The following is a 24,638-nucleotide window of genomic DNA, read 5'->3' as shown; positions in this document are numbered from 1 at the left end:
GGCCACACATTCAAGGGGGCCCACACCATATCTCCGAGGGAGATACGGCGGAAAGAAATAGGAAATCAATAATATTCTTATAATAGGAAAGAAATAGATACAAATAACAGCTGTCGAGATAATGAGAGGGTAAAACTTAAGTCAAGAGAAAACAAAGTTTTTCCGGTAGTAATTATAATGATCATTAATCCTTCAAACTAATAATGACGGAGTCATCTGATCATATAAATCGATTCCAAATTTTTCCCCCATCAGATGTGAGATTTACTGCAGTGAACAAAAATGATCCATTTTACAGAGTTTAATTGGAAGGGTTTCTGAAAATTAATTAGTAAGTTGTGTTTGTGAAACGAGGAGTAATTAAAGCACTTTCGGCATCTCCCTGTTCACCGTCACCAAAGGTAATTTGCCTTACAGCTCAAGAACAAATGGGCATTAGTCTCCGGGGAATGCCAGAAGACACCTTCATCGTCAAGATATATTTGAACGGTGCTCCTAAGCAGGACGACAGTCCCCTCCACGGGCAAACCAAACAGGGAAACATCATGTCACCCATCACAAAGCTAGTTTGGACAATAAATCGAAGAGTCCACAGGAGAACAGTGAGGAAAAAGAAACCCAAAGGAAAGAGAAACTCCACAAGCAATCCATGTCGCAGGCTTCAGACCACCTTCACACACCAACAGTGCTGCTCTTTTAGTTTCACACACTAACAGTTGCTCCGGCTGCTCCTGAACGAGCCCAAAGTCTTGACGTTCGCCGCCCTCAACACGTGCTGGTGGTATACCTCCGCCGCCAGTGCTCCGACGAACGGACCCACCCAGAAGATCCACTGCACCGACGCATGCACAACGCAAGAAATTATACTCATGAATCGATCGCTCGAGGCAAAAAGGAAATCACGTAAAGGACTTTGGAGACGTGAAGAGACCGACGTGATCATGCCAGGGCTTGTGCCGGTTGTAAATGACGGCGGGTCCGAAGCTCCTAGCGGGGTTGATGCCCGTGCCAGTTATGGGAATGGTGGCCAAGTGAACCATGAACACGGCAAACCCGATGGGCAGAGGAGCCAACACCTGCACCACAATGACGAAAGCTTTAGCACAACGATCTCGTTCAGAGAAATGGAGCGTTCGTGTGGGTGCATGGATGACGAGTGAGTCATGCATGTGAGACGAATCACATACCGGGACGTGGGAGTCGCGAGCGCGGCGCTTGGGGTCGGTGGCGGCGAAGACGGTGTAGACGAGCAAGAAGGTGCCGATGATCTCGGCGCCGAGCGCGGTGCCCTTGGAGTAGCCTGGAGCCACCACATTAGCCCCGCCGCCGAACCTGTTGAACTGGTGTTTCATGATGCCCTTCACGATTCCGACGCCGCATATGGCCCCCATGCACTGCGCCACCATGTAGAACACCGCGCGCAGCAGCGACACCTTCCGCGCCAGAAACAGGCCGAATGTTACGGCCGGGTTTATGTGCCCACCTGAAGAGATAAAGCGAACGACAACATCATCAGCTTAAAGGAGTGACTCTTCGTCCAAAAACCCGACGAGTTTAGAGTGATATGATGCCAGAACCAGAGATGCCGGCGGTGCAGTAGACGAGGACAAATATCATGCCGCCGAAGGCCCAGGCGATGCCGAGGATGCCGACGCCGCCGCACTCGTCGTTCTGAGACTGGGCCTTGTAGCCGATGATGGTGGCCACGGTGACGTAGAGGAACAGCAGTGTGGCGATGAACTCGGCGATGACGGCCCGATAGAATGACCAGAGCTTGAGCTCTCCAAGGCCCAGCAGCGGCGCCGGCGGGGGGTCGTGGTAATCCTTCGCCGGCGGTTGCTCCGCCATCTCCTCCTTCGTCATCCCTGTCTCTCCCCCCTCCTTTCCGTTTCTTTGGTGTCCAAGAAGCGCCTTTGCTGCAATGACCAGAAAGCAAGAGAGGCTGCGGGGATTTATAGCGTACCACAGAACTGGCCTTGGCTTACACGAACTTTAATCGGTAGAGAGAGAGAGAGAGAGAGAGAGTCATTCTCTCTCTGCGGTCCTTTCGCCTCGTGCCATCTAACATAGCTGCTACAGAGGAGGGAAAGGCTGGCATCCGACACCGGTGAGCTATCCAAAATGGAGGAATGGTTCCGTGGTGAGCAGAAGGGCCGACGGGTAAGTACCGGATGGCCATCCACCCATAAGATCAGAGTGCAATATGAGAAAGCATATTGACCATCGGCTGGAGATCACATGGCAGAGACTGACAGCAGCACCGGATCACGAGCATGTCCACTGCCTCCCTCGCAGTTGCAGAGACCTGGAAATGATCAGTACCACCTCGTGAGATCAAACGTTTATCCACTCTCAGAGAAGCTGTCAGGCCGGTGTACGTCGGTATGTGCTCGTCGAACGAAGTGGAAGCCTTGCGATCGATCCCATTGACCGAGTCAAAATTGCCCACTCGACGCCAAGAGGCCTCCGTGGCGGCCGCCCACCACGGGACCGGTCGGGTCCCACGCAAAAGCAGTCCACGTGATCCCGCCCGCTCTTCGACCATTAGGAGAAGCCGCCGGATCACGAGGGGTCGATCGTACGGCTATTACGAAACCATACATTAACATAATGATTTGCATGCGATTAGTGACCATAACGTGTTTATCTCTTGTCGATTAAAACGTGGCAAGGACAGATATTATCTCATAAAATACATATAGTGTCGCCATCTTGCACATTGCCTTGTTGGCTTGTGTAAGAAAACAATGCTTTTGTTGCACCATATGATGGCTACTGCCGGCTTTCATTTTTGCCGAAGGCAATTAATTTGATCGACAAAGGAGACGTAGTTAGGGTTTCGACATTGAAGGATAAAAATGGATCATATGAAGATAATTAGGTGATTATGTAAAATAATAGTATTTCATTATCATTAAAGGTGGTTGTATAAAGTTTAGGGTTATCAATAGTAATCTTCAAAATATAATAAGGATATTAGTTTACTCAAGGGTTAGTACTTATGCATTAGTTTAAGTTTCTCGAGCTATGAGTCAACATCTATATCAGATTGAATTGCAATTATCTTTTATCAAAATTGATTTTGACACATGAATTGCTTGCTAGTTGGAGATGAGGTGGTCCATTATTAGTTCTTTGCATTAGATGTGGTCAGGAATCGTCTTGCGCTGGATTACACATGCAAGTTTCAGACAAATGCAGATTGCTTTTCCCTTGTGTTGCTGCTACAGAAACTGGATGCTTGTGATACAGTGACGATGGGATCTTGTGAGGAGAAAAGAACCTACTGTGCCAATGCCAGAAGTCGGTGTACTCTCGAACCATTGTTCCGTGCCTTGAGCTGTTGAGATGAGAGGAACTCATCAGCGGAACTGAGTTTGGAAGATGAAGTCGAGTGCTTTGGTGCCGCACTGTAGATGAAAGTACCCTCTGAATTAATCAGGTGTTTGTTTGCAGCAACAATGTACTTAGCAAATGAAATATAGAACTAATATTTCAGCTTGGACACGTGGAATCTCAAGCTTAATTTTATTTATTGATAATTCTTTTGATATTTTAAAACGTGAAATAAAAAAAGCATAATATAAGAAAAATTATTGTAATTTTTTTTATTTGACAATTAGGACTTAGTTTTTCTATAAATATCTTACGTATGTTTTGATAGAAGAAATAAAAAGTGAGAAATATGTTTGATATTTTTGGATTTGTTTTAAGGTTTCTATAATTTTTTTGAGAGTTTTTGTGAGAGGGAATGCAAAAAAATATATGCTTGAGTGAAGATAAGTCAAGGGTCTTGCGATTGGTCTCATATGCTAAAAATTTTAATTTTTATATGAATATAAGTTGAATTTATCGAATTACATTAATCTTGTGTTGACTTTCTAGTATATCGTTTGATTATTGATCTCTACGATTTGTTTTGATTTTGAAAATCTTTTCTTCCTTCTCGATAAGTCGAACCCAAAAGATTTGATAATCAAATATTTAACAAGGATAAGTAATGAAGATTGTAAGAAGACATATTTTCTCTTAACATGCTATAAAAATGAATAAAATCTCACCAAAGAAGAGATTATTGAGATTGGCAGGTATTTTACTATCCTTAGAGCTAATGTCCTAGTATAAGGAGGAGTTTTCATCTCTATATCTCAATTATCTCTATATTTTGATATAGATAAGGTAAGATATGAGGAATACTTTTGCAAGGGCACCCTCTAGGGTTTCTAAAAAGGATGAGAAAAAATATATAAATTATTTAGGGTTTATGTGAGAAGATATACAAAGAAATATATGCTTAGTAAGAAAAACTCAAGGTCTTATAATTAATCTTAGATAGAAAATAATTTAATTTTTTTTCATGGATATAGTCGGGATTTATCAAACCACGTTAATCTTAAGCCAATTTTTTGGTATGCTTGAGATTCAACAAAGACAATTCAAGGATCTTGTAATTGATCTCACATAGTAAAAATTTTAAATTTTTTTATTGGTATAAGCAGAATTTATGGAACCATATTATTATTGCATCGATTTTTTGATATATCATTTGATAGTTGATCTTTGTAATTTATTTAAAGTTTTAAAATTTTTTTCTTCCTCCATAATAAAATGATATATGAGTCCAAAAATTTGATGATAAGATATTACTAAGATGTCTTATAATCGATCTCAGACGATGAAGAACTTTGACTTTTTTTTTTCATGTAACAAAGAATTTGATTTTCTTTATAGATATATGCAAGATTTAATCTTGTATCAACTTTTCAATATATCATTTGATTATCAATCTCTTTGATTTATTTTATTTTTTAAAAAATCCTTTTCTTTCTCTCCAAACAAATCTTATAATATATTAAATTAAATTAGACTCATATTTATGGGGTGAATATTTTTGTTAATCATGATTAGATACATGAACCCTAGTTAGTGGAGTTTGTAAGATATCGAAATTTATAATATCAACATCAAATCCTAACACAATATAGGTTAGCTTCTCTCTCGGATATTGAATGTCTTACTCTTTGGATCTCTTAAGTACTAATACTACTCACTTTGGGACATCCAATCCAGGATTTTAGATCTGAAATTTGAGTGCGACATCATTCGTAAAAGGAGATAAATCATGTTCATGTGTTCATTTCGAGAAGCAGTGACTGAGAAAACAAACCAACAAAAGTGATCTCCAGCCAGTACAGACCACAACAAAAACAAAAGAAACGTGAAGAGAACAGCGAAGCCATGGCCATCGAATTAGCACACGACGACGTTGCATGGCTTCTCCTTTTGGTGTTTGCCCACAGAATTAAAGCGGCTTCGAGGACTGGTTTCTTCTCATGGTTTTATGCTCCCAGCATGCACAACACACACACACGCACAGAGAGAGAGAGAGAGAGAAAGAAGAGAGTCTTGTTTATGTTACTTGCACTATGCAAAGATAAACTTTGATGTATTGTTGCAGCTGTGCTTTTGCTTCACGTGTTAGATCAAGTTTTGATTCTTATTATTTTTGCATTTATTCCATTACTGATTCAGAAATGATTTAATTAAACAAAACAAAAGATTTGTATGTTGATCACAATCGAGAGCAAATTCAAATCAATTTTATGCGTTTGAAATCATCTGTTTCCTTATTTATAAATAAAAAAGTACAGAAACAATTGTTACAGCTGCACGAAAGAATTGAAATATATATTGAAAAATAATTATTTTCTAAATGATTTGGGCATGAAATGAATGACTCGTATATTGACTTGGTCACGAAGAAAAATATTGATTGGATTGACTTTGATCATAAGTTAGACATACAATGCAGTCAGATTGAATGTGTTTATGAATGTGTCTTAGGGATCCATCGTGTTCCTGCCCATAAAGGCCCATCCCATCATTACATGCACAACTAAACAACATCTTAGTGATTAAAGAAATTGATTCCATACAAACTATTTTATGTGAATAATGTTCTTATTGATCGAACAATCCAATCCAATCCAATCCATTCCATTCTCCCAAGTCAATTAATTAGCACGATAAGATCTGACTCGACCAACTTGAATTTAGCACCTGTCGCAAATCAAATATATATATATTCCACGAATCAAAGAATCCCTGATCGAAAGATTCCATGAACTTTGATCGCGTGCAATTTGATCTACTCAGACTTGATTACGATCGCGTTCGGCTCGACCCAAATGCGGTCCGACCTAATCCGAATTGCCATTCGCTAACATCACGTAACGACGAGACCGGTTCGGCGATTCGATTCAACCAACGACCGTGCTGAGGACCGGGTGGTCAGCGGACAAAAGGGTAAATTCGGGGAAGTGTCGAGGGTTTTTCCGTCTCCCTATCACCTACCGCCGTATTCTTTATAAGCATAGCATTCCAACGAAGAACTACGACCGCCCCCCTTCTCTTTCTCCCAAAACTAAACTAACTCATAAAGAAGCGAGAGTGCGAGGGCGGCGTGCTTCTTCTTCTTCTTCTTCTTCTTCTTCTTCTTCCTTCGTGTCTCCCTGGGTTTACGTGCGCGGAATCCTTGGAACGAAAGAGGCGCACGCATTGCCGGTGGCTTCCGCAGTACACGCCCTGCGAAGTTTCCCCGATCCCCCCCCCTTCAAACCCTCCCCTTTTCTCCCACTCTCTCGCTTGCCTCGTCCGTTGGGAACCCTAAGCCTGGGCCACCCCGATCATGTCGCGGGCATCTGATCCCTCCTCTCCCGATCATGCCGAGGGCGCCTCCCCCTACGGGCCCCCCTCCTCGCCGGCTGCGGCGTCCCCTCCCCCGGAACCCTCCCGTCGCTCCTCGGTCCCCGCGGAGGCCTCTGGTGGCAGCGCCTCCGCCCCCCCGACGGCGGAGAACGAGGAGCACGGGACCGGCGGCAATGCTGCCGGAGACCGCGGGAAGAGGCCCGCGTGGAACGTGCCGGCCAATGGAGCGATCGAGGTGGGTCCCGTCATGGGAGCGGACTCCTGGCCCGCGCTCTCGGCGTCCGGGTCGAGGGCGTCTGCCAGATCCTCCTCGTTGGACTCGTTGAAGGTTCTGGCTGAGGGATCGTCGACCGCTGCCCCCCTGGTGCGATCCCTTATTCTTTGAGCTTCTTTGTGCCTACGATCGCAAAGAAATATTCTATATTTGTTATTTCTGTGATTGAGATTTTTGGGTCTTTATCGTATCGATGAATGTAGAGTGATTTTTGTGTGCATGCTATTAGGGGTCTATGATGAACGCTTACCAGCTGAAGCTAAATGCTAATAATACGAACCCTAGTTCTATCCCGAACTATGATGTGCTTGCTCCCCAGGAACCTAATCCGAACCCTAATTTGATGAAGAGCGATGCCATTAGCAGCAGTTCATCATATAATCATGGTCCTGGAGCACCTCAACGACCTCCTATTCTCTCGGAGATGCCACCAGTCGGTGTGAACAAAGGCCACGAATCTTCTCCCGAGGGCCTTGCTAGCACTGGCAATAGCAATTCGGATCAGCATAGGAGTGATGAATTCGCGCCACAGCTGCAAAGAAGCAGCAATCGTCGCAGAGGTGGCTATAGTGGCAACCACAGAGGAAATTATAGTGGTGGTACAGGTAGCAGTTCTCACCATGGTCGCTATGGAACCCGGCATGATCATGACCGGGGAGGCTATGATTGGAACAGTCCTAGGGGTTTTAGTGGTAGAAATCCACATAGGTCGATGCCATTGGCTCAACAGTGGGGACAGTCGCGACCTTTCATTCGGCCACCACCACCACCACCACCACCTGCTATGGCACAATTTCTTAGTATGCCGCCACATATATGGCCTTTTGTGAGCCCCATGGGCTACCCCGGTAAGCTGTGTCTCTACTAAGATGTTCTTGTATTTTGTCATTTCTGTTACAGAGTTCTGATGATCTTCATGATCTTCCTACCAGAAATTCCTCCTATTTATTATCTTCCCCCACCGCCTCCTGACACACTTGGGAGCATGCCTTTCATCACTCATCAAGTATCCCCAGTGAATCCTTCAGCAATGTTTCATCCTTCGGTAGATCATAAGAGCTTTATGCTGGTGAAGCAGATAGAATACTATTTCAGGTAGTTTAAAAACCTCTATGGTAAACCAATATCTCCTTGTGCAGTTCCATGTCATCGTATTAATGGTTTTGCATTTCAGTCCTGATAATCTTTGCAAAGACTCTTTCCTGCGGAGGAATATGGATGATCAAGGTTGGGTTCCTATCTCCTTGATTGCTGGATTCAATCGGGTGAGTTGTTTTAAGTTACTTTGTAGCTTCTTCACATTTATTTTTGGTTATGACTTACCACTTGCCATGATAAGAAGTTTGGGAAGTCTGAAGCGTCCGTTATCATTATTTCTGTTTTAAAAAAATACAGATGTTTTGTCTTTGTCTTGGAATATAAAGCTGAAGAAGAGGACATTAATTTGCTTACCATAAGAACTTGGAATTTTGAAGGTCATGGAATCGAGTAATAATGAGTCTGATATCATTTCTATTTATTTTAATTTTAATTTTTGTAAGTATGATGTTTCACTTTAAACTTTTTTTAGTATTAATATACTTGTTTTCACATGACTTAAGGGAAAGAGGAAAAATTGTTAAGAAACATGACTCATTTTGATAATATCGAGCTTTTATCTTTTTAAAAAAACTTTTGCTTTTCTTTTTTATGGTTACCTAGTGATGTCAAAATCATAGTTATTTTGTTTTTCCTTCTCTTTCTCTTTTGATCAAGAGTTTGTTAGTGATTGCTTTTACAGAATAAGAATTTTGTGGCTTGGTAATTCTTGTATTGATATTGCTTTCGGACGTTGAGTTACATGAGAAGCATTCTGCCAATTTATCTTCAATTATTCTTTTTCAGTAGCTTTTTATGTATTAAAATATTTAAAATTTCCTGTGGCTAATTTGTTTTTATGTTATTATTTATGCTCTTCTAACTATGGTTTTAAATACAGGTTCAATATTGTTTTGACAAATTAAGAGACCAATATGGTATCTGGTATATGATAGTGTATTTTGACATATATTACTTCGGAAGTGGAAGAATATGCATGAGAGAAACAAGAAACATAATTAAGACTCAAACCTAAAGAAGCATTGTCTTAATCAAGGTTCTTAATCTCGTATCGTATCGGTGTATCGTCCTTTGCTCGATATGGTACGGTACGACATACCGAACTGACACGGACTTAGCTGGTTTTGCCTAAGTCGTGCGGCACCCTTGCGTGTCCGTCCGCAAAGGTCAGCCTCCCCGAAGACTCCCATTGTCCCTTAGGACCAACAAAAGAGAGAACGGGCAAGAGAGAACGCCTCAATCGGGATCCACAAGCAAACATCTCCGAAAAACACTTCATAGACAATGCAAATTACAAACAGACTTTACAAGCTCTGAACAGTGGCACAACAAAGGGTAAAATGGTCCATTACAGACCGAAAAGCTCTCGCACGTGTCCACATGACATAACCTTTATTTACAAGCCTAAAGAGGCCACCAACCCAACTAAAATGAGACTATTAAGCCTTCGGCCGCCCCTTTACATTCTGTACAAGGCATGAACATGCCAAAAGACACGGACACACATAAGCATTACATCCAACATCTTGTTGAGAAGTTTGTCCGTGACATTCTCCCCCACTTATCCCTTCGACGTCCTCGTCGAAGCCTTTGTGAACACTGCAACTCTTCGCCTTTGCTGAGTCTTCAATCTTCTGCTCCAGCTGCAATGCGCCTCCTGGCTCCCAGCTGCTCTCCGCTGCTGTTTTTGAGTAGTCGAACCTTTGATCCGCCATGCTGCTTCAACTCGCCAATGACTCTGACTCTGGTGTGGGGTTGGCTGAGTTGTGTTGATCCTCGTTGATTCCTGCGGATCCACCAAATGAAGGAAAAGACCATCCTTACTGCGCCAGTCTCTCAAAATTTCCACATGCTGCCTAAACTGGGTGGATGCTTGTTGGAGCTTTAACGAGCATCGCCTCGCAAACTTCTGAAGTTTTGGGTCCTTCCTCCACAAAATCTGCTCATTGACTCTTCTTTCAGTTAGTTGTCACATCCAAGTAGGTTCGCATCACTTCCGCTTTCGATTGGCATTTCGTTGGGAAATGAGGCGGACAATCTACTCTCAGTAGCACTGATCACCGTTGGTGAGGATTTGACAACTATTGTCTTCCATTATCTTCGAAGGGTCTTTGAACTTGTGCAGAGCTCCTCTGCTGGATAGATAAGAGAATTGGGGTACTCGGTTTCGCCCATCATCTTAAGAGTTGAGAAGGCAAAGGTTACTTGACTTCACCCGCCTCCTCGAGGTTGTACTTCACGCATCGAACTGGTTACTAGTCTTCGCCTGCTCTTTGCTCACACTTCTGAAGCACTTGAAGTGTTTGCACTCCTTGCGTTGAGTTAGCTACTGTGATTCACCTTCTCAATGCCATCGAACTTCTGGAATGCGGGAAGTTTTCACCCCAACTTGGAGTAATTCTCTGATAGATGAGGTCGCCTCTGGGATTGTACCGTCTTCTCCATCAACCCTGCCGCCTACTCCACTGAGTAGCAAAGGTACAGCACCGCGTACTACCTGCTTCGTTCCTTGGTCGTGCACTCTTGCATGACCCGAAGTCCTTCACTTACGGCTATCTTGATGAGAAACTTGTTGACACCGGTCTTACGAAGTTTCTTGGCCTCTGCCCTTCAGCCTTGTCTCGGTACTTGGAGATTGCCTCTGCACGCTCCACCTCCTCGGCCCCTTTCACGACCAAACACTCTCCCTCCGTGAGAGCAAGGGATCAGTGACTTTCACGGAAGTCCCGCCTCTGCGGTACCATGGCGCTGCCATGCCCATGGCACTACTATCCGTCGCCTCGCCTTTGTATCCCCTTTCTTCACAATCAGTAGATATGTCTCCGTGGCACTCCTCTAAGTCCACCTCCATTCTAACTGATGCTTGATTTTGGGTAGCTAAGTCCCTCTGGACTCGTCGTCGCTTCCTTGCCCCTTTCGACCCCCTGCTTTAACACCAATGTGTTCTCCAAGCAGTCTGTTTGGTCGATGGAAAGACAAACTGCAACTCCCATGCATGGCCTCTGCCATCGCGTTGTAGGGTTTGCACCAATTCTGTTCTCCTTAGCTTCCTTGGTAGCAACGTTCGCTTACTCGACCTTGTCCTCTGACTTGTCGGGCTCCCTTAAGCGAATATGAGCTCTGAAGCAGTCCAACTCTCCAGCTGCTTCGATCATACCTCTGCATGATCAAGTCCCTCCCATGGAACTCACTGGTACTTGCATTCGAACTTTTCCCTTGGTGGAACCCAGCCCCCATATGTTGATGACCAAGGTTTTCATCCGATGCAAAATTCGGTGCACGCCCGGAAGACCCGCCTCTGCGGTACCATGGCCTTCACTCCTTGAATCCATAGCCCTTCTTGCCGTCGTGTTGTTCACCAAAGCGGAGCTCCCAGTAGCTCCCGATCATACCTCCATATGATCTCATCCCTCACGGGACAGATTGTGTGTATCGCATTGCCACGAACTGTTCCACCACGATCCGCTGCACCATGTTGCCTCCTGGTGACATCTCCATTGTATTCTGATCCTTGTGGGATAAACTCGAATTGTGAACCCTCTATGTGTGGCCTCTGTCAAAACATCGCAGGGTCTCCTCCACCTTCGATTTTGTTCGCTCCTTTGGTAATCGACCTTTATCCACCCACTCTTGGGTCACACCTAGATGAAGCACCGCTCTAGGACAGTCCGTCGCCTAGTAGCTCCCGAAGTCCACCGACTTCATTGTAATTTGTGCACCATTGTCTGGATCCTGGGCCTCTGCCCCTACCAGCACAATCTCCGCTGCGCATCGCTTCCTTCCTAGCAACTCGAATGGCAACACTGTGGCATATTCTTCAAGAGTACCCGCCTCTGCGTCCTCTTGCCCCGTGCTAAGGCCTTCTGAACCCAACTTCGCCTCCGCAAATTGAGTCGCCTTAGTTCCTCCATCAAATGCTTCTCCGAGATAAGGTGCATGTGCCCCGAAGCTCCCTTCGTCTTTGGCACCATACAAGATGAGTCCGCTCCGTCAGAATGAAGGACCCATGGAACAATATGATCCTACTCTTGCCTCTGCAAGAGTTCATGTCCTTGACCTCTGTCTAAGGAAAGCACTGTGCCTCTGCTCCACGTTCCAACTTCTATGCTGGCTCCCTTCATGCGGCTTGGGTACTTCGCCAAGTTACACCCAAGTTGCTCCGCTCCTCGTTTTTGCATTGAGTTGATGGTGGCCCTCGCGCCCACCATTCCACGGGTCAGCCCTCCCTTGAGTCCGATCTCCACATCGACTCTAAGTGCGCCTTCATTTGTGTTGCTCCCCCACTTGATCTCGCAATGCATCCACCAATGCATTCTCTCAAGCGAGATCATGCGACGACTCCTCGCCGCTTGCTCAGTCCATCGAGCTTCGTGGAGTTGTTGTTTATTGAGGTACTCCTCCTCAACATGTGAAGTCCGTCTCACATGATTCTCCCTCTGGAGAGCTGAGACTTATCCCTCCTGGATAACTGTCCCATTGGAGCAACATCTCTCTTCGTTTCGGAGACTACTATCCCCTTGGACTACTCCGATCTGTTGAGCAAACTGTGCATTGTTCTGCCTCCTGCAAACGCACTTGCTAGATTGCGACTCCCCGTTAATACAACCCCCGCTGCACCCCTCAAGGCCTAGCAACATGCTGAACTCATTGCACACTTCAGCCTCCTACGGACGTATCCTTCACATGCCGAAAAGAAAGTTTCAATGCTTCATGGCGTCGAGTTTCGGTCGCCTTGGGATGGACACGAACATTCCATCGTCCGCATACAAGCCCATGCATGAGTACCAAATTCTTCGAGTTAGCAATTCCCCTCACCTCTGTGAGCTTTGCATAACTCTTTTGGTCGTTGAGCAACTCATTCCACCTTGGATGGTCTCATTCTTGCCAAGCGCCTCGCTTGCCTAGAGCACCATCAAGTATAGTTGTCAACGTTGAGCCGTAGCTCAAACTCAGCCATCCCAACCTTTGTGCGCTCCACATTCTTCCAAGCTTGCCTGTTCTCGTGGTGCCTCTTGCGCGAAGGGTTGGCCATTCCTCTGAATGCCAATCTCAGATGCCCGCTCCTCTGAGCGACTCCTTTTTCCCTACATCTCCATGCCCGTTTTCCCCCCCAAACGGTCGCGCGTGTGCTGACTGCCCTCAACGCAGTCCCGCTAGGTCCCCCACGTTTGCATGCTAAGTGTTTCTATGAGTGCTTGTCCCGCTCTGATACCATATGACACGGACTTAGTTGGTTTTGCCTAAGTCGTGCGGCACCCTTGCGTGTCCGTCCGCAAAGGTCAGCCTCCCCGAAGACTCCCATTGCCCCTTAGGACCAACAAAAGAGAGAACGGGCAAGAGAGAACGCCTCAATCGGGATCCACAAGCAATCATCTCCGAAAAACACTTCATAGACAATGCAAATTACAAACAGACTTTACAAGCTCTGAACAGTGGCACAACAAAGGGTAAAATGGTCCATTACAGATCGAAAAGCTCTCGCACGTGTCCACATGACACAACCTTTATTTACAAGCCTAAAGAGGCCACCAACCCAACTAAAATGGGACTATTAAGCCTTCGGCCACCCCTTTACATTCTGTACAAGGCATGAACATGCCAAAAGACACGGACACACATAAGCATTACATCCAACATCTTGTTGAGAAGTTTGTCCGTGACAGAACGGTATGCTTAAAATAGACATAAAACCCTCCGAAAATACTTGAAAAATAAAAAAAATTTAGGATAAAGTTTTGAATTAGTGGTTTCGAAAAGTTAAGATTTAAAAATTTTCGTTCGATGAAACCCGTGTCGAAAATACGTTTAACTTGAAATGTGAGTAAAAGTAGTGAACAAGTAAATTAGTTAGTAATAAGAATAAAAAACATAAAGGAAATGCAAACCAATTTATAGTGGTTCGGATGTCTCGACCTATGTCTACTCCCGATTCCTCCTCTTTCGAGGCCACCGACTTTCACTACCGATCTTCTTTTCAACGGGCGAAGATCAACTACCCTTTTTACAACCCTTACTCCTTTTTACAAACTCAAGAGAGAACCTTTACACTCTTCTTTTACAAAGAGACCTCACTCCTCCCTTAGAAAGACTTCTAAACCCTAGAAGGAGGAAGAGACTCAATAATTCAAGAGAAATTATAACACTTTTATCCTCAAGAATTCTTTTCCCTTTCTATTCTTTTTCTTGCTATCCCAAGCAAGAATAAGTGGGGTATTTATAGGCCCCAAATAACTTAAAAAATGGAGCCAAAATTCAAATCCTTGGGTTTTCGGGGTACTGGCGGTTTCATCGCCTGCCACCCTGTGCATTGGCAGTACCACCACCCAGTCTGGGCAGTACCACCATCGGGTTTTTCGGAAAAGTACATTTTGTACCATCTAGCTCACAAGTGGTTCCACCGGTTGGCCTAGCGATGCCACTGCTTAGCCCAATTTCAAGTCACTGAATTGGCCTTCCAATATGCCTAATGGGCCCCTAATCAAGTTGGCATGGTTACACCCAAAACCAACTCAATTAAAACATAAACTACTTTGATCAAGACACAAACGATTACAAACATGAATCCTATGTTGTTCGACATGTCATTTGTTTATCCAGCGCTTCGTCCGAATCTTCGACGCATCGTCCTCTCTTTCGGTGTATTGCTTGATTCATCGGTATGTTGACTTCCCGTAACATTCGATTTTCTTGGCGCAATGTCCGAATCTTCTGGTCCGATGCTTGAACTCACGACACGAAGTCTATCTTTCGGCACATCGACCAATCCTCTGGCTCAACGTCCAATCTCTGATATATGATCCATTCCGGCCCAACGTCTGATTCTCTTGTTTCAATCGATTTGTCTTTCTATGATCGAAGTTAGTCTTGCATCACTCAAACGCTCATTAGATCATAACTTTATTAATTGATTTTATCATAAAAATCCGAGATTTAATAGGTCCATGCACTACCCTCAAATTATGCAGATAGGACCAACGACTCCCTGACGTTGCTACCATCATCACTCGAGACACTGCTGTCCACGTCACTGCCATGTCTATGGATTAAGCGAGTTGCTGAATGCTATGCCTATGTCCAGTACAAGGCGGTAACGGTCGAAATCGATCGACACCAGCTAGTACAACCCCGTATCGCCCGATACGGGGCCAAATGCTTGATATCGCTTGGTAGCGGGCGGTTTGCATGCCAGTTTGCTTGCGGATTGGTACATACTGCCTGTACCGGGTAGTACGGTATGGTATTTCAAACCTTGGTCTTAATATCAGAATTTATTATCTTATTCCTAAATAAAAGTACATGATGATTGACCCTCCAAAAAAGTAAAATAGCCAAATGCTTGATATCGCTTGGTGGCGGGCAGTTCGCATGTCGGTTTGTTGGCGGATTGGTATGTATCGCCCATACCGGGCAGTACTGTCACGGACTTAGCTGAAATTGCCAAAGTCGTGAGGCACTCTTGCGACAAAGTCATGGACTTAGCTTAAGTTGCCTAAGTCGTGAAGCACCCTTGCGCCAACTCCTCGAACTTAGTTGGGATTGCCTAAATCATGAGGTGCCCTTGCGACATATGCGTCCGCAAAGGGTCAACCTAGTTGCAACCTCGTATAGGTCCCGAAGGATCTGTAAAACAAAAAGTTGATTATATTGAATACGAGCGACGGACAAGTTCCGACGTCTCGCGAAGAGGGAAGCTTCACAAGTAATTCAGCGAGCACCTTGAGTGCAAGAGAGAAAAGAGAGGAAGGAGAAAACAAGGACTTTAGAAGGTAGAACGAACAATTACAAGTCCACAAACAACTGCTCACCGGGTGCCAGACACGAAGGCAAATTTTCGTCAAGTTAACGTGCGAACTTGTGAAGATTGTTTAACGTTTGACAATATACCGAAGCCCCATCCATCCCTGTGCCACCCCGGGGGTTCTAGGGTGTTGAGATGGCTGACATTTTGCGTGCAGCTGTGGTCTACAGAAAACAGGCCGTGGCATGCGGAAACATAGCCATTTTTGGGTAGTTTTGCCCGGCGCAGTGAGCGATCGCACTGTAGCGCTGCAACCTGTTCGAACATGCATTTTTACAAGCAAAAACACATAAAATCAAGGCAAAATATGCTACCAAGCATCTGTACATGTATGCAAAAGCGACGAACGGTTCGTTGAACCAAGTTGTTGCGGGTGCGTGACGACCATTCGTGACAGTACGGCATGATATTTCAAACCTTGGTCTCGATATCAGAATTTATCATCTTATTCCTAAACAGAAGTACATGATGATTGACCCTCCAAAAAAGTAAATAAACCAACGCATATTGTTGCATGACTCATGAGAGAAACAAGGAATATAAACAAGACCCAGTCCTAAAGAAGCATTGTCTCAATATCAGAATTTATTAGCTTATTCATTGACAGAGGTACATTATGATCGACTGTCCAAAAAACGTAAATTAAACCAATGTATATTGTTGAATCTTACTAACTTTTGCTTTCCTTGTTCTCTCTGACTCTATACACAACAAGCATAGACACATCCTACGACTCCAATGAATTCTCTTGACCCAAATATTATGGTAACTTGATAAGTTCTTTTATAATTGAAATAGGCTATAATCTTATCAAATATCTCTTGTAGTCTATTAATAAAAATATGTAAGAAAATACTAAAAGACTTAGAGAGAGAGAGAGAGAGAGAGAGAGAGAGAGAGAGAGAGATCTTATAAGATTGCATCAGGATTTTTTTGTTGCAGTGGTTGTCCTCAAGATCACCTAATATCAAGTCACATTGGTCTTAATGTTAAGATTTGTCTTAGCTTCATGATCATCGTGAATTTGATTGTAGATTACATTCATGATTAAATTATCTTGTTTGTTGTAAAGAGAATGTTGTGGATAAGAATTTTTGTTTTATAAGTATAAAAAGGTTAGAAATTGGATGAAAAATATGAGAACTTAAACAAATTTCAAGTTAGAAAGAGAGAGATGGAGAGGGAATTCCTGCTCATTTCTGAGAGTCTTTTTATGCCTAGTTACTTTCTTTCTTTTTTCTTTTTTTTTGCTTTTCAGAATTGTGGCAGATCTGTTGTAGGACTTTTCTGATATTTAGTCCTTAAAGAATCGTGATCATTCCATTCCCCTATGCATGCCAATATAATAAAAGTGATCGATAAGACAGATTGGTGGTCAAGAGGTAAACTTGATTGCATGGTTTAAGAATGTAAAGAGAATTTATGTTGAAAGACAAAATACCACTAGTCAAGAGGTACACCTAATTGCTTAATCACATGATTTAGATTGTATAGAAATTTCTGATCCAATGTCTTTGTTTCAACTCCACAAATGAAAATTGATCTTGTGTATCATATCTGGAAAGTATGTACTGAAAAAACTCTGTAGGATGGTTCAGCTTTTTTATTATTCATAATTGCATTAGGTTCTTCTCTGCTGCATATTTCTTCTTGTTTTCTGAGTGCATGGTTAATTAATTGGTGCATGCTTGTAACCATCTTCCCCACTCGTGGATTTATGGGTCTCATATGTGACTCTTTTGTTGTAAATTTGTCATGTGTTTCTGAAGCTAAGCAAATTGAAGGATTAGACTCCTAAGCATGCAGATGTATCTTTCTAAATAACTGGATGCTGATGCATGTAGCTGATCGAGAACTTTATTATTTCAATACAATGTGTATCTTACAAGCACTTGGACAAACTGTCTCACTTTTTTTGTTCATTTGCAACTGTCTTTTGGGGTTTTCCACCTCTAACGATAAAGTTATTTGCTTTAAATGCACTACACAAACAATCACGAACATTAGTTATTATTTTCTCAGGCAAAGCCATAGCAGGAGAGATTATTCACCTTGTTACTACCAAAAGTTGAGATAACAAGTCTTGTTGGTTAAAATAAGAATAGCTTACAGCTGTAAAAAAGAAATAGAGAAAAAGAATAGCTTACAACAGTTTGCTTATAGTTATCCTATTATGCTTGGTGTTGAGCAGATGCTGTGTGTATAAACATCTTAATTTCTCGTGATCATTGTGTTCATGTCCTTGTAGTAATTGCCTTTGATTGGTAGTCCGGATGTGTGGGTGAGATGGGGTATATTACATAAATGCATTCTTTGGGCATCTTTCATGTTTAGATGTGATCAACACACTATGTTGACTAACTGTGCCTCGTGGATGGCAGGATAAAACCATTATTCTCTGTAGGATCTGGATATTTTTTTCATGCTTAAAGCATTTGCTCATATCTCCTTTTAGTTCTTTTGTGTTTTAATAACAACCTTCTCTTTCATCATATTCAGGTCAAGCAGTTGACGGAGGATATTCCATATATATTGGATGCTGTACAGGGTTCAACAGTAGTGGAAGTACAGGTACAACTTACACCCTTTTCACTCCCTTAACATCTTACTATGTTTTATAAATTCCTTAATTTATTTCTTGAGGAACATAGAATTAATTGATAAGTAGGTGCCTTTGCTGAGATTGTGGCGACGGATGCAAAATCTGTCGATGCAAAACAGAGTAAATTCCTTAATGTACTCTGTTTTAACAACTTCCACACTTGTTGATGCAAAATCTGATGCAGGGTGAGAAAATAAGGAGACGTGGCGATTGGATGAGATGGACATTGTCATCAATTCCACATCAATATGAGATTGCTTCCAGTGGCCAATCTCCACGAACACCAGACCACGATTCAGTCATTGCTCAGATGCATGCCTTTGGACTAGAAGAGGGTTCTTCCCTACATGGTACAAGTCAGATTCATGGGAACCCTCGTAGTATGAGTCAGACTCATAATGAGATGCCTAATAGTAGATCGCCATCAGGGAGTATCGACAACCAGAGGCAAGATGCTCCCGCTGAAGATGGAAACAGCCAATCATCACTGCAATGAGTCGGAACTATCTAGTCTGTGTAAAGATCAGACCGGAGTGATTTGCTTAAAATCAATCCATGAAACGGAAGAGATGAGCGTGCGATCCTTTAGTTGACCCTTTAGTTGACGTCTTTGCCTTCAGCTGCAAATGCTCAACCAAGATAAAAAGGGGGAATAGAAGGAAAAAAGAAGATTTAGATATAAAACAAAGGCAATAATTTAAATCCAATAGCTTGGTTGATCGACTACTGCTCTCTAGGTGTGTAGTTTGGTTTGACTTGGGCTGAATGGTGCTTTTTGACTGGTGATATCTCATTGCTACCGAGTTTTGGGTCTCCTTTTTTCTAATCCCCCACTATTTTTGGGTCATACACCGCCAATTTTTTTGGGGTAGAAATGGATATATCGGTTCTTATGTTCCAAGAACTGGTTTTGTAAAAATGGCTTTATTCCTAGCTGGAAACCATTCCCTCAAATTGCTGAAGGTGTTTGTGATTCTCATTTTCTGTCATTAAAGATTCTTTATTCGAATGATGTGTAAATTTTGTTCTTGCTGATGGATTCTGGTTATCAGAGTATATGCATGTGTCGGGTTAATTCAGGGTCAAGTGCGGTCTCCAATCAACTCAATTTTTTGGAAGACCTGACCTAGTAATGCATTAAGGCACGGCCAGCTGATGGTGACTTTAGCAAAGATAGGGGTACCATTTATGAATAGTGCACTAGTATTTATGCTTTCGCTCCTGATGTTAAACAAAAATACATGATTAAATCTTCTGCTTTCAAACTCAAGTGTAGGATGTGTGAGATGGTGGCGTGATTTTTTTTTTGGACTTACTCTGAGAGGACCGTTGATTGATTACTCTTGATAGGAATAATATCATAGAAGTCGTTGAGGGTTGTTTATTCGTAAGATATTTCATAGAATTTGTATATTTACGACCAGATATAAGAGATTATTTTAGCATAGTTGCAAAGGAGCACTTTTCAACACTTATGTTTACATGGATCTAAATCGGATTACTCGGAGGGATCGAGTCGGGACACCTCTCTTGCTCTGGGTCTTTGGGCTGGTGATATCTTGGGAGCTTGGTATTTTTACTTTGGAGACATATTAGATAATCTTATGCATACATGGCCTCCGTATGACGTCCAACATGATGAAAGAATAAGATAGAGATTGTCCCCCATCAGTCTGCCTACATGGAGAAGGGTCCAAAACAAGTAGTTGTAGGGTAATCTCCTTCCTTTGTCAATCACGTAAAGAAAAGGCTAAGGAGAAGTTAGTTGTTAGAGGTAGTTGAGAGCTACCTCATCGTAGAATATTTTACAGAATATTTTGCTCCTATATAACCAGGTATAAAAGCTCATTTTAGTATAGTCGCAAAGGAGCATTTTTACCACTCACGTCCACATGCATCTATCTCGAGTTACTAACTTGGGCGTCGAAGGGATTCGGTTGGGAAACCTCTTCCAACCTTGGTCTTTGTATACATGGCACCTCGAGAGTTTGACATTTTCACCTCTGAGGTATCTTGAATAACCCTGCGTATACGAGTTTGGACTAAGTTGGGCTGACCAGAACATCAACGATATCTTCCTATAATAACTCCCAAGTTAGTGATGACAAGTTCATTTGATCTTTATATCATCGTAATTGTGTTTAAGAAAGCATTAGGTGCCAAAGTCTCGAAACGTTCGAGGCGAAATGTGCTCGCATAGTCATAAGTCCGAGTGAAGCAAGATGTTTCCGAATATTAAAATTTAAAAAAATATATATCATATGTAAATTTAAATTGAGAAAGAGAGGAAAGAAATCGGTGAAAGGCTGTGCAAAGATGAAAATCGATTATGGACAAAGTTGTAGATGATGATATGTTTAATTAGCAGAAAATATGTTTTTGCTGTGAATACTTTAGAGTTAATAATATGTCATCATTTACCATATGGAGGGCCTTTTCATTCGGCACTCGTTAGAATCAGTACATGAAGTTTAACCTTGCGAACAATGTGTTTATGTTGGTGATCCCAATTCTGATTGGTTAAATAGAAAAAGGAACGATCTTGTCATGAGTATCTTTACGTTCTTCTAGTAAAAGCCAGGCTCCGTTTTAGTGGATTCGCCACAGCGTTGCATGCTTTGCTTCCTTTCCTTCTTTTTATCTTTTTGGACCCCTAAAGAAGATTCTTTGTTCTTCGGTCGTGCATGTTACGTAACTTTCTCTCAATATATTCTATAGAGAAAGAGAAAGAGAGATTGGTTTAGTGATTGTAAATAACTGTGTTCGATTACTTACTTTCCAGCCATGGCCACTGCCAAAGACAGCACAAATAGTTTATCCGTTTCATAATCCAGCTCTCGATCCAAAACAGGAAAATTAGTATTTCTACTTTTGTGATTCATTCGATAAGATGCTGTCTTCTTCGACTTTAATCCTTAAAAAGTTGTTCCATCGAGGAGAATATGGTTCCCACATATAAAGCTATCTGTCCTTCCTGCTTTCTTGCGGTGTTTCCACGTAAAATACGCCATGACGATGAAGATACCAAAAGGTGCAGCGAAACACGGAGATGCATTCCGGTCGTGACTATACCTTATCATAAATAAAATATGATATTAATATTATTTTTTGGAGGAAGGAAACAGAATAACATAGAGGGTGCAAAATTCACCAAAACATATTTCAAGGAAATGAAGACACAACTTGACACAGCTTGACACCTCGTGGTGGCCGCCTCGCCCCCTGTGAGAAATGTCTTTTATGAGTTCTTCGTCTTCTTGACTTACTAGTAATATCTTTGCTTTCTTTCCAATCAGTTTCACAGCCCTTTTACCTACTCATGTACGAATAAAATGTCAGATGAGCTGTTGGGCGGATGCTTTCAGACAGATTTGGTGCACGATCTTGAGAGCTCAAGCATCTTGCATAGGGTTATTACTGTCAGCTCCTCCGACGAAAATTACCCAAAGGGGGCAGTGCTGTCAATTTCTGGTACGGTCTCCGACCTCTCCCCCTCCCCCATCTGATTCGAACGTTGAATCCGTAGCGAGGAAACCTCCCAAACAAAAGGTCCGGTTTTTTGTTGGCCTCAGAATCCCTCCTCGATTGACACTGCATCAGATACCAGAATCTCCTGTGTCGAGTGCCGCCCGGTGGTGGCCGTAGATTCTCCTTGTCTCCCTCTCCCTGCCACTTCGGCCTCTCTCTCTCTCTCTCTCTCTCTCTCCCAGTCGGTGGATCTACCGACGCATGCAGACGCCGCGCAGTGTTACGGAGGCGTCACATCCGACATGCACGCTGCTGCCGCCCTCGAACACCCCAAAATATCCATCTTGAGGACGCCGCACATTCCCTCCCCTGCGGTGCCTAAGGCAGCCGCACTGGGCTCGGTAGGAGCTCAACCACGGCGTGGCGGAGGCCGGACGCTACTCCATGTGAAGCCTGGTCTTGGATTTGACAGATGATTATTACCTCGGTACCACGGCTTGGATTCGTTGTAGACCTGATGATGAGACGAGGGAGAACTACTGCATGCTGTGTGTGAAGCCATTTAAGCGGGGCTAAACCTGTTGCGTATTGATTAAGTGGGGGTGGTGGTAATCTGCAGCGTAGTATAAAGCGATGACACGTTGGTCTTCCTTCCCGGCTCTTCCATTGCCTTTTATACACACAGGCAGGCCTCCTCAGACAAGCCATTCTTCTCTCTCTCTCTCTCTCTCTCTCTCTCTCTCTCTCTTACTGTGTTGCCATGACCGATGATGGGGCAGTCTCCTCTGCAGGGACCTCTTCCTCCTCTCCATCCAGGCCACCCCAAACCCCCAGGAGGGCGATGGAGGAGGTGTGGAAGGACATCAGCCTCAGCAGCCTCAACCAAGACGTGCCTTCCGCTCCTCCCCCGTCGTCACTCCACTACCATCACGCCTCCGCTCCCACCGCCGCCGCTTCCTCCTACGTCAGCGGGATCACCCTGCAAGACCTCCTCTCCGGTGCCTTCACGGAGGCGGATCTGATCCCCCCTGCATGCCCCCGCCGCCCTGCCGCCCTCAGCCTCGGCTCCAGCCGTCTCGGCCCCGACTCCAACTTTAGCAACAGCGGGGGCTCCTCCTCCAGCGGCCGCGCCGGGATCGTCATGATCAAGCACGACGGCTGCGGCAATGTCGCCGACAGGCGGAAGAAGCGGATGATCAAGAACCGGGAGTCGGCCGCCCGGTCCAGGGCCAGGAAACAGGCATGCACGACCTGCTTGAACCCATGAATCGGCTTTGCCTTCCTCCCAACTCTGAGTTCCTGAGTTGTTGCTGCACAGGCTTACACAAATGAGCTGGAGAAGGAAGTGAAGCATCTCGTGGAAGAGAACAAGAAGCTGAAGCTGAAGCTGAAGCAGGAGGAGGTACTCCTGTAGACTGAACTGCTCTTCCATGTCTCCCAAATCTAACTCACTGCTGCTGCTTCTCTACATGTGCAGTTACGGAAGCAAACGATGGCTGCTCAGCTTCCTGTGGCCAAGAAGCGGCAGCTCCGAAGAGCCTCAACAGCTCCATTTTGAAGAAGACGAGAACAACAGCAGCAGCAGCAGCAGATTCCACCACCTCTTTCTCACTTCTTACAAGACAGTAAGTTGAGTTTGTCACAGGTTTTGCTTCTGCAGGCATGGCAAGCTTCTCACAGAGTGACATGGCAGTTTTCCAGTATCTGGATCTGTTCCTCCCCAGAAAAAAGAAATGTTGTCTGTCTCGTGGGCACATCTCTCTCTCTCTCTGCATATACATATATGGACATATCTTGCATGTCTCCTCTTATCACAAGGTTGTCTCCTGTTTGCTCTTTGGGCAGCAGTTAGAGTTCGATGATGGTTGTGTTTCTTGCCAAAGATCAGCTTGTCTGCTTGCAGTGTTTTTTCGCTGTCACCCTCCCTCTCTTCCCTCCAGGAAACCCATCTTTGCAACAATTAATAGTGCATCTCTGTTAATCCTTAACCGAACAAGAGAATCCACCATCACTAGATCAAGACAGCCACCTACTAGTCTCCTCTCCATCTCCTAATCTTTTTTCTCAAGGAAGCACCAACTGGTAGGCCAGCCTCTGTTGACATGACACACGAGCAATCTACAACCAGCACTGCATAACATAACCATCTGCTTAGAGAGAGACAGACATATCCAAACAGGATTTAGTGAGGCGAAGTTTTCAGGGTTACTGCATCAGATGATAAAACCGTACCACTGTCTGTGCCGTCTTTTCCAGCTCAACGAGAGATCCAATGGTGATTCTCGGAGGAGCCACCGAGAGCCCACCACCTTGTCTCCAGCCTTTTGTCTTCGTCTCCTTTTCGTGCCGAAGACGTGCACCTCCTTTGTATCGGTCAGCCTTTTTATATTCCTTTCTCGGAAACTGTACATGATCTAAATATCTCGGTCACCAATGTACTAAAAAGCCCAGAATTTTCCTGCTTTGATTAATATCACATCACTGATGATGTCTGAACCACCACACTCGAGTTCTCCTGGTCATCTTTCTTACCTGCGAAGGAAGAAGGACCAACCTAGGAAGATTCTCCAAACGAAAAATCATATCAACTTGAACCCTGCCACTTTCGATCTTTATAAAACATACATTTCATCAAACAAATACTGTGTGCGAGTAAAGCAGCATGAGCAGTTGCCCAGAAATGGTCCTCA

General features: G+C 43.8%; 3 protein-coding genes across 5 annotated transcripts; 2 read left to right on the top strand and 1 right to left on the bottom strand.

The window, feature by feature from the left end:
* Positions 1 to 450: 450 nt before the first annotated feature.
* Positions 451 to 1,939, bottom strand: LOC135646195 (aquaporin PIP2-7-like). Its single transcript, XM_065165467.1, has 4 exons — positions 1,578 to 1,939; positions 1,188 to 1,483; positions 936 to 1,076; positions 451 to 832 (listed from the first exon to the last, which is right to left on the bottom strand). Exons 1-4 carry the CDS (start codon positions 1,861 to 1,863, stop codon positions 710 to 712), a joined length of 846 nt encoding a protein of 281 aa, XP_065021539.1. The 5' UTR covers positions 1,864 to 1,939; the 3' UTR covers positions 451 to 709.
* A 4,465-nt stretch (positions 1,940 to 6,404) lies between these two features.
* Positions 6,405 to 19,492, top strand: LOC135644992 (la-related protein 1B-like). 3 transcript variants are annotated; one of them, XM_065163006.1, is made up of 6 exons: positions 6,405 to 7,072; positions 7,332 to 7,830; positions 7,915 to 8,077; positions 8,157 to 8,247; positions 18,378 to 18,449; positions 18,665 to 19,492. In XM_065163006.1, exons 1-6 carry the CDS (start codon positions 6,689 to 6,691, stop codon positions 18,974 to 18,976), a joined length of 1,521 nt encoding a protein of 506 aa, XP_065019078.1. In that variant the 5' UTR covers positions 6,405 to 6,688; the 3' UTR covers positions 18,977 to 19,492. The 3 variants fall into 3 exon arrangements, with proteins under 3 accessions (XP_065019078.1, XP_065019077.1, XP_065019076.1); XM_065163005.1 differs by having other exon boundaries at positions 7,302 to 7,830; XM_065163004.1 differs by having other exon boundaries at positions 7,212 to 7,830.
* Positions 19,493 to 21,686: 2,194 nt separating this feature from the next.
* On the top strand, positions 21,687 to 23,742 carry LOC135644954 (protein FD-like). Its single transcript, XM_065162950.1, has 3 exons — positions 21,687 to 23,188; positions 23,267 to 23,350; positions 23,426 to 23,742. The coding sequence occupies exons 1-3, from the start codon at positions 22,709 to 22,711 to the stop codon at positions 23,504 to 23,506; spliced, it is 645 nt and encodes a 214-aa protein (XP_065019022.1). The 5' UTR covers positions 21,687 to 22,708; the 3' UTR covers positions 23,507 to 23,742.
* The last annotated feature ends 896 nt before the right edge of the window (positions 23,743 to 24,638 follow it).

This window comes from Musa acuminata, chromosome BXJ3-8 (assembly GCF_036884655.1).
Source record: "Musa acuminata AAA Group cultivar baxijiao chromosome BXJ3-8, Cavendish_Baxijiao_AAA, whole genome shotgun sequence".
NCBI lineage: Eukaryota > Viridiplantae > Streptophyta > Magnoliopsida > Zingiberales > Musaceae > Musa > Musa acuminata.
The sequence above is the reverse complement of the archived record's forward strand: the minus strand, read 5'-3'. Positions and strand labels throughout refer to the sequence as shown.